General features: G+C 47.5%; 1 protein-coding gene across 1 annotated transcript in view; it reads left to right on the top strand.

Annotated features, from left to right (window-relative positions):
• Window positions 1-359: 359 nt before the first annotated feature.
• The window catches only part of MIGA1 (mitoguardin 1), a 54,890-nt gene continuing 45,352 nt past the window's right edge, over window positions 360-9,897 (top strand). Inside the window, exons 1-2 of the mRNA XM_027874025.1 lie at window positions 360-473; window positions 9,007-9,184. Coding sequence (XP_027729826.1) covers window positions 372-473; window positions 9,007-9,184 — 280 coding nt within the window. The 5' untranslated portion in view covers window positions 360-371. The remainder of the gene's footprint in view (window positions 474-9,006; window positions 9,185-9,897) is intronic.

The raw sequence follows: 9,897 nt of genomic DNA, 5'->3' as shown, positions 1-9,897 counted from the left end.
TCTCCTCCAGAGCTTAGCTCGGTGCCTGGCAGGTACTTGACAAAAAGCCCCAAGGTCCAGTGGCCTGCCTTGGGTCACCCAGCTGATGCGTTTGGGAGCCACGTAGAATGTTTTTCCCATTGAACCACACTGCCTGTGTATCCCCGCTCCCCAAGCCAAGAGCGCCTGGAGGAAAGTTCACCTTTTGGCCGCCGGAGCTCTCTGTTGGGTGCTGTGGCGGTCCCTCGGCTGGTAGGACGGGGAGCCCAAAAACGTTTGGCTCAGGGCGAGGAGGTGCTGTGGCTTCCTAGGAAAAGACTCCCCCAAGCTAGTCGGACTCTGCCTAACATGTTTTGATCTCCCGTTTTGTGAAGGCTGGACGGGGAGGAGTCATGTTAGAAGAAACTGGGAGCCGAGAGCCGCCATTCTCCTTGAAGACCACGGCGCTGAGAGTGTTTGACCTCCCGCTGTCTTGGTACTATTCCCTGATCCAGGTAAGGAGAGAAATCTCCTGAAGCCGAACGCTAAGTCCTCCTGTCCCATCATGTGTAGGGAATCTGCAGTGGTGAGGGTTTTAGGAGTTTCTGTTAAAATGTTTATTCAGCTGATCATGATTTCAACGTGCTTGTGTTTCCTTGTAGTGTTCTTTGGTCACCTGTCCTGGAAAGGACTGAGGCCTGGAAGAGCCTGGTTACTTATCAGTTAGTTATCCTCTCAGCCCCAGCTCCCTCCTGGAGGCCTCTTCTCCCCCTCCCCCTCCCCTCCTCCCCCCCCTCCTCTTCCTCCCCCTCCTCCTCCCTCTCCCCCTCATCCCACTGTGGCTCTGCTGATCCTCCAAGGATACCTTCAGGCTGCATGCAGTTTATCCCCATGTACTGATCTCTCTTCCTTGGCTTCCCCATTGTCATGAAAGCTCCTCAGGGAAGGAAGGGCCTGTTTTGGTTTGTTCTTGGTGTCCCAAGTGCTTATCACCAGGCCTAGTACACAGCAATCCCTGATTGGCGCAGAATGTCTTACACAGAGACAGGGCTAGAATTGGGGCTGAGGGGGCTCTGGGACATCCTGCTAAATCATCTGAAGATCCAGGACATACCCAGGAGTCTGTGTCTGAGGGGCCGCCATCTCCTTTTTTTCAGCCTTTGCTTGACACCCTCCAGGGAGGCTGCTAGCTCCCGGGGTCCTTAGAGCTGACCTACTCACCAAGGACCTCTTTGGTTCCTGGTTGAGGAATCCCTTTGTCATGTAAGAGCTCTCCATGGGCTTGAAGACAAGAGCCAAGCAGCCCCAATTTCTAAGGCTGAGCCTCACGGGGCACATGGCCTCCCAGACCCCTCTCTGGCCAGGCCCACATCAGGCTGTCAGGCAGCCCCTCTCCCTCTCTCTCAGTCTTGTCCAGAAGAGTAGCAGAAGCGGGGGAGACCTCGGTAGATACGCCTGCAGCCTTCCCTTCCTCTTCCAGCTTTGTGTGGGGTAATGACAAGAGCCCTGTGTTGATCATCGGAGCACCTGGGCTCTGTTTCCTTCAGCTTTGGGCAACGGCCATCATCATTTTGAATCGATTTTGAGTGAGTCAACCAGTGAGCATTTATCGAGTGTCCGTGGTGGGCCAGGCACCGTGGCAGGTCCCGAAGACACCAAGACAAACATGGAAGCGATCTTGGCCTGGAGGAGCCGATGTGCCTTGGTCGTAGAAGGGTCTGCCCCTTTTGTTTGCTGAAAGGAAGGGAGAAAAGGACTTTGATGTGAGAGAAGGGACTTGAGACTGTTCTGAGGCTGCTCAGATTAGTGTAGGCAGGGCTGGCTGGGATGGAGAGGCGAAAGCGGTGGTTGTATGTGTGGCGTAATGTTAAAATGACCCACTAGACGGCCAGTTTAGATGAGGATGGGCAGGAAATACTGGAAGAAGGTAGATCCATTGATGGACAAACTTAGTGTAGATGAACAGGCTCCTTGGGGGCCAGGGACCCCTCCAGAACTTATGTTTCTAAGAGAGGAAAAACTGGACTTGGATTTCAGGTGTCTGAAGGACTATCTGGGCCCTTTGTCCTCAAGCTTGACTGCAGCCATGCATCACCTCCAAATCTGTTCTGTCAGATGAGGAAGCTGTCTTTGAAGACTGGTTTTTGAGTTAGTTTGACCCACCTGTTGGATCATGAGGTCACATTTGAGAATGCCCTGGGACATCCGACCAGGTTGGGTTCCTTATCTGAATGTCAGCATGCAAATTCAACAAGACGTGGACACAGCCCTCTATACCTGCTAGCATAGGTAGGAAGAGTTAGAGAAAGAGAAGACAGTTCAGGCTTAATAGTTTATTTTTCCCCATTATATGTAAGAACATTTTTTTTTTTTTGCTCAGGCAATCGGGGTTAAGTGACCTGCTCAGGGTCACACAACTAGCAAGTGTCAAGTGTCTGGTCTGAAACTGGATTTGAACTCAGGTCCTCCTGACTCCAGGGCCAGTGCTGTATCCAGTGAGCCACCTAGCTGTCCCTAAAAACAATTTTTAACATTGTTTTTTCTTTTTTTAAAGTTTTGAGTTCCAAATTCTGTCCCTTTCTCCTCCCCTCCCCTCTTCTCTCTCAGAGATGGTAAGAAATCTGATATAGGTTGTCCATGTGTCGTCATGTAAAACATTTCCACATCAGTCATTTTGTTCAAGAAAACTCTAACGAACAAAGAAAAAAGAAAGTGAAAAACAGCATGCTTCAGTCTGTATTCAGACAATATCAGTTCTTTTTTCTGGCGTCAGATGGCATGCTTTATCATGAGCCCTTTGGGATTGTCTTGGATCTTTGTATTGTCAAAAGGAGTTAAGTCATTCACAGTTGATCATTGTACAATATTACTGTTACTGTGTGCGGTGTTCTCCCAGTTCTGCTCGCTTTACTCTGCATCAGGTCATATAAGTGTTTCCAGGTTTTTATGAAACCATCCAGCTCATTTCTTACAGTACAATAATATTCCATTACATTCACATACCACAGTTTGTTCAGCTATTCTCTAATTGCTAGGCATCCCCTCAGTTTCCAGTTCTTTGCTATCACAAAAAGAGCTGCTGTAAAGATTTTTGTACAAATAGGTCCTTTCCCCTTTTTTGTTAAATCTCTTTCAGATATAGACCTAGCAGTGGTCCAGGTCAAAGGGTATGCACAGCTTTATAGCCCTTTGGGCATAGTTCCAAATTGCTCTTCAGAATGGCCGGATCAGTTCACAACTCCACCAACAGTGCATTAGTGTCCCAGTTTCCACACATCCCTTCTAACATCTATCATTTTCCTTTTCTGTCATATTAGCCAACTGGATAAGTATGAGATAGTACCAGAGAATTGTTTTAATTTGCTGTTCAATTATTTTAAATGACAATAATTACATTTTTATCATATCATCTTAGGCTTGTCTTTAAGTATGATATTCAATTTTCTTTAATTTTTAAAATTTTGCTTTCTATAAATACTCTAGTACTTTGTAATAAACTTGAGTCAAAAATAATCTTTTTTAACTTTTACTGTTATATTAGTAAACAGATGAAAACTTCTTTTTAAATATTTTCATTGCAAGGGGCAGCTAGGTGGCATAGTGGATAGGCACCGGCCTTGGAGTCAGGAGGACCTGAATTCAAATCCGATCTCAGGCCAGATACTTGACACGTACTAGCTGTGTGACCCTGGGCAAGTCACTTAACCTCAATTGCCTCGCAAAAAAAAAAATTTCATTGCATGTTCTGTTGGGCTGGAACAGCTGCCATGTTTTGCATATAATTGAAACCTCAAATAGTGCAGATTTAAATAATGTGAGTCTTCATGGGATCTGCTGTGTTTGTGGGCTGATTTTCCACATGTAATACAGGTTCCTTGAGGACAGGGACTGTTTTTTTCTTCTCATCTTTTTTTTTTTTTGTCCTCCTAGTGCCTGAAGCATAGGAGGTGCTTACTAAAGCTTATTGACTGAGGGACGTATTTCACTTGGATTTAAGTCTCTGGTGCTTTTCTTATGGAGAAGATGGTAGGTCTGGAGGTGGGCAGATGCGGCTTGGGAGACTCTCATGGAGGCTTCCAGGGAGCAGTTCTTGGCCTTCTGGCCTGCAGGGGATACAGAGCTGGGGGCTGCGGGGGAAGATGGGAGCTAACACACTACAGACAGAGTGAGGGGTCAGAAAGCTCTTGGGAGCTTTGAACATCAGGAGGAATCTAGCAAGATTTCACAGACTAGGGATACGTGTAAAATCTTACAGTTTCATTCAAAAGAATCAGTTTTACAAGGATGAGATGGAGGAGGTGTGGAGAGACAGCAGTTTTTCTGAAAATGAGCTGGGGGTTTTAATGGACAAGTCAGTCGTGAGAGGTGGGGGCCCTGCCTTTGTTGCAGAAGTTACTACAGCAATAAGTATTTCCAAGAGCGTTTCAAAGCGAGGAAAAAAGTTGTGGGAGAGAAAAAGAGTAATTCTGCTCTTCTCTTTAATCATGGGCAAGGCCAAGTTAAGGAAACCTACGTTGTAATTTTTATAAAATAGAAAAGCTTTGTCTGGAGGGGTTTTTAGAGTTAATCATAGAAATATTAAGAAGACAAATAGCTATTCTCTTCTGAACCTTGGAGAGGAGAGAAAAGACCAGCCTCACAGTTACATGCAAGCTCTCCAATGAAAAGAAAGTTACTGAACGAAAAACACAATCACCTCCAGGTTGTTTTCAGCAAACCTACTCAGCTCAGAAGGATTGAAAGGGATTCCAAAGGAAAGCTGCATCTACGATCTTCCAGTTGGCTGCCAGATCCTGGAAAGCAGGTGCAGCCCTGATGATTTCCATCAGAGATAAACAGCATCATTCTAAACTGATAGAAAATTCTGTTCAAAATGAGACTTTGTCTCTCTGCTTTCTGCAGCTCTGTGTTGTGAGTGTGCAGCCCTGAGCTGGCCTCTGCTGGCGGTCACCCTCAATACCTGACCAGCCCAGCTCCTCCGTGAGCACACAGCTCCTGGATGAGTACTTGGTGCTTCTTCCCACAGTCATCCTCATTGGCCAGATGCCACAGTCAGCAGCACACTGAGAAGATGCCAAGATTCCCCGCCCATCAGCCAGAGGCTCTGGGCTTTCGTTTCAGGGAGAAGTAGCTTGGGAGCACCAGAAGCGCTCTGCAGTTTCTCAAAGGCAATCCAGCCTGGTTTTTGCTGCCTCTGTTTGGCCGCATTCTTCTGCAGTGTCTGCCAGCGGCCGTCCATCCAAGTGTGTGTCACCCTGAACAGCGGTCTTCTGCATCGGCTTGGTTTTTTCTCTGTGATTGTTAAGGTGAACATTTTGAAGGATTGTGGACCTCATTGAGGAGGCCCTCAGGTTTAGGACTTGATGCAGTCAGCACATTCCCGCTGCAGTGAATTTCCTTAAACTTTTTTTTTATTTTTTCAGTTAGCAAAAACCTACTTGTCTTCTCCATCCTCCTGTCCCCCAACCCCCACCAGTTGAGAGTGAAAGAAAAACAGAACCGCTGTTACATGTAGTCGAGCGAAGCACTTTCCCCATTAGCCAGGTCCGCCCCACCGCGCCTCCTTGTTCTGCACGATTGGCTCTTTACCTCTCTGCAAGGAGGCGGCAGCATCGTTATTGCTCTGGAGTCCAGGTTGGTCGCCATGCTGGATCAGAGCTCCTGTTCTTTGGAGCTGTTTGTCTTTGCCACGTTGTCGTCGTTGTGTAAATTGTTCCCCTGGTTCTGTTGCCTTAACTTGGCCTCAGTTCACACGGGCCTTCCCCTTCAGCCTCTCTTACAGCACGGTAGTGTTCTGTCCCATTCACGTACCACGACTTGTTCAGCCGTGATGGGCACCCTCTCAGATTCCAGTTCTTTGCCACCTCAGAAAAAGCTGTAGAGATTTTTGTACATCTTTAGTTAGAATTTGTTTTGCTTGTGCCTGATCCTTCCTTTCATTTACCCTCCCTCTAATTCCCCCTTCTCTCTTTCTCCTGCTGTTTTCCCTGTCGAGTGAAAGGTATTCCTGGACCCAGCTCTGTGTGTTCTTTCCTCCTTTGACCAGTTCAGATGAGAGTGGGGTTCAGGCATCAGCTGCTCCCCCCACCCCCTCCTCCTTGTTTGTCTAGATTTCTACTTGTGCATCCTGATCATGTGAGATAATTTTCCCTAAATGGGCGACCTGTGACCATCCGCCCCTTACACCCTTTGCCGTGTATTCCTCTTCCCCTCTCTTTCCAGTTAGGCCTTGTCTGGTTAGACGACTCCTTCTGTGACTCTGGTGAAGACAGGGCTCTGTCAGAATGTAAGCCGTTTCTCCCTTCATTGTTCATTCATCTTTTCTGTTTTCTGTTTCTCTTGACTTCCATGTTTGAACTTCAGAGTTCCTCTCTAGTTCTCTTTGGGCTTTTCACCAGGAATGCTGGGAAGTCCTCTCTTTCATTAAAGGTCCGTTTTCCCCCTGTAATGTTGTAAGCCCATATCCTTTGCCTTTCTTACCAGTTCTTCACTCCTTGGTAGTGGTGGCTGCCAAATCCTGTGTGATCATGGCCGTGGCTGCTTGGTTCTTGAATTCTCTCTTTCTGGCTGCTTGTTGTATTTTTTTCTTTGACCTGGAAGCTCTGGGTTTTGGTTGTGATGTTCCTGGGAATTTTCATTTGGGGGTTTCTTTCAGAAGGTGATGGATAGATTCTATTTCCACTTCACCCTCTGGTTCTAAGAGATCTGGACAGTTTTCTTTGAAGATTTCTTGAAATAGGATATCCAGGTTCTTTTTTGGCTCGTGGTGTTCAGATAGTCCAGTTATTTTTTTGATGGATAGTTTTTTTTAATAAAAAGCTTTTATTGATATTTCTGTTTCTTACATCACCGTAGTTATCCCAAGTATCTCTGACTCTCTCTCTCCCAAGGAACCATTCCAGGTGACAAATAATATTTTTTAGAAAGGAAAAATAATCAGCACAACTGGTTGTTATATTAGAAAAAATCAGAAACCATGAGGCGTGTAATATGCGTGGTCCTTCTGCCTCCACGAAGGTGTCTTCTCATAGCTCATCACTCAAGCCCAGCTGGATTGTTCTCATTTTGTTATTTACTTTTGAATTTTTGGTGTGTGGTTCTTCTTTCCAGCTCTGTTGTTTTCTTGGCCCTGCTTTGGTCTGGTGATTCTGTTTCCCAGCCCAGTTGTTTTCGCTGTGAGATACCTCACGTTTTCTAATGTCTTCTCAGCCTTTTGATGGTTTTTTCACATTTCCTTATTGTCTGATGGAGTCATTCATTGGCTTCTCTGGGGTCCTCTCGCAGTTTTGGGGAGTTTGTTGCCTGGACTCAGTTTTGTGTCTCTTGAGCCAAGCTCTTCATTCCCTTCCCAGCTCTTTCTTTCATAGTTCTTGTTTTGCTTTCTAACATGTTTGCATTCTATTTTAAACTCTTGCTTCATATCTTCCAGGAATTCTAGTTGAATTCGTGCCCAGTCTGTGTTCTTCTCTGAGGCTTTGCTTGGAGGCGCTTTGGAGTCCTTCTCTTCCTCTGGGTTTGTTTCTTGAGTATCCTTGTCACCAGAAGAGCTTTGTGGAACTTTTGTTTGTTGTTTGCTCATTCTTCCAGCCTTCTTCCTGACCTCACACTTGATGTGAGGGCCAAGCTCTGTGAGTCTCTGCAGGGAAGGTCTCCACTACTCCTGTTGTTCCGGCTTTCAGTGCTCCCAGAGTGATCTGATGCCGGACAAAGTCGTGCTGCTACCCCCTGGTCTGAGTGCTGCAAGTCACTCAGATGCTGGTGGCCTCAGCCCCCATCTGCCTGCGTTGGTGGCTTTTCTTTGCTCAGGGATCCTGGCTCTGCTTCTTGTACTGTAGGCTTCCAGCGGGCCTCGAGGCTTCATTCCTAGATCCCCTGCCCTGTGTCCCTGGGTCCAGGTCCCCTCCTCAGCCTGCCCTGGGTCACAGATGCAGCCGCTCATGCCAGACGTTCTTCTCGTGGTGCTCTGCTGAGTCTGGGGCCTGTTCTGGCCCGTGGGCCTCTTCTTGCGCTGGAGTGCACAGCCCATAGCGTGGCTGGGCCAGACCCCAGAGCCCAGAGCCCACAGAGCTCCCTGTCTGTCTCCCTCTGCCAGGTGGGGCTGCAAAAACAACTCCCTGGGACTTTTCCTGGAATTTCCCACCCCAGGGTTCAGTCTGCTGTGTTTTCTCCCGGTTTGGTGAAGTTTGAGGGGGAGCTGGGCTGTGTAGGAGCAGCGGACAGAACACTGGGCCTAAAGTCAGGATGACATGAATTCAGATCCATCCTAACAGGGTGACCCTAGACAGGTCATTGAACCTCTGCCTGCCTCAGTTTCCTCCTCTGTCAAATGAAGGAGCAGAACCTGATAATCTTTAAAACTGTAATTCAGTGACCCACAGAAGGGAGCATCTGGATTATCTCACCTCTGTAGTGTGGCCCTGTTCCATTTGGACTTGGTGCTGTGCGTGTGGGGTGGAGCAGAGGCCTTGGGGAGCCCTCCCTCCACGTCAGCAGAGGGCCACTGAATGACCGCCTTCTGCTCTTGTGCGTGCTTGTCCCACAGCTACGAGGCCCTTCTACTGAGAGTGGAGAACTTTCGTAACAAAAGATTTGAAATAGTCAATTTGTTATTTTTTTGAATGGGCTGGTGCTTTCTTTGTTTCTTTCTCTCTTTTCTTCCTTCTTCCCTTCTTTTCTTTCTTCTAGTCCTTCCATCCCTCCTTTCTCTTTCTTCCCTCTCTCCCTTCATTTCTTCCTCCCTCCCTCCTTCCCTCTCTTTCATTTGTTTATTCACTTGTTCATTTTAAGATTGGATCTCTCTGACTTGTTCGAGTTGGAGGCATGGGGGCTCTTCAGAACCCAGTTCCCCTCCGGAACAGGGCCTGGGGCCTTGTGCACAGGACCCGCAGTCAGCTTAGTGCGCTGCTTCTCAGAGGGCCTCGGACATTCCCTGCTTTGGCCTTGCACTCTCTGGCATCATGGGCAGGAGGGTCTTGCTGGAGATGTGGATGTCACGGGGCATTTCGAGTCCTTGGTCACCCTCTCAGTCCTCACTTGCTTCACTTTCAGATCAAATTTTCTCCCGGGGTTAAGAAGCTGTTTGCAGTGACCGCGGTGAGCGCAGTATCTGTCCTTTTTCTGGCCCATCACTTTAAAAGAAGACGTGGAAAGAAAAAAAGGAAAGGGTTTCCATGGGAACCTGGGCATCTTGCCCTGGAATGTGCTAAAACAGCAGCGTCTGAAAAAGGTACGTGGGCAGTGAGGCCAGAAATAAGCCTGGATGGTAAATCCCCACAGACACGGATTGTCTCTGGTGGGGGCTGGGCCTATGTTTTGGGTAATTATCGGCGTGGAAGCTGCCCCTCCCCTCACTGCCAGGAGATGGGACAGCCAGACATGTGGGATCTCCTTGGGTGGCTCAGGAAGCCAAGAGGTCCCAGACAGCCAGGATGGCCCGAGGCAAGGCTGGACTCCCAGGCCAGGCCTGCCTGTGCCCGAGCTCTCTGAGTCTCTGGCTGTTTTTCCACATGGTCATTAAGTTGGGCATTATCTTCCTTGTCTAGTTACATATCATCCTCTTTATTCAGGTAGCAAATTCTGTCAGTTTCCAGAAAATCCCATTACTGATGATTTGGGCATCTAAAAAAATTTCATATATTTCATTTTCCCCACAATTACACGTTAAAACAACATGTAACTTTTTGTTTAAAGTTTTGAGTTCCAAATTCTATCCTTCCCCCCTCCCTGAGATAACAAGCAATCCACACAGTCACATGAAACATTTCTGTATTAGTCATCTTGTACACGAAGAGTCAGATAAGAGGAAAAGAACTAAAGAAAAAAGTACAAAGCAGCCTGCTTCAGTCTGTCTTCAGCCGATAGCTATTCTTCCTCTGGAGGCGGATGGCGCGAGGCAGGGGACTTCTGTCTTTTGCTCGATTCTTCCTTCCCCCTTACTTG

The sequence above is a fragment of the Vombatus ursinus genome, unplaced genomic scaffold (genome assembly GCF_900497805.2).
Source record: "Vombatus ursinus unplaced genomic scaffold, bare-nosed wombat genome assembly UNPS02014804.1, whole genome shotgun sequence".
NCBI lineage: Eukaryota > Metazoa > Chordata > Mammalia > Diprotodontia > Vombatidae > Vombatus > Vombatus ursinus.
The sequence above is the reverse complement of the archived record's forward strand: the minus strand, read 5'-3'. Positions and strand labels throughout refer to the sequence as shown.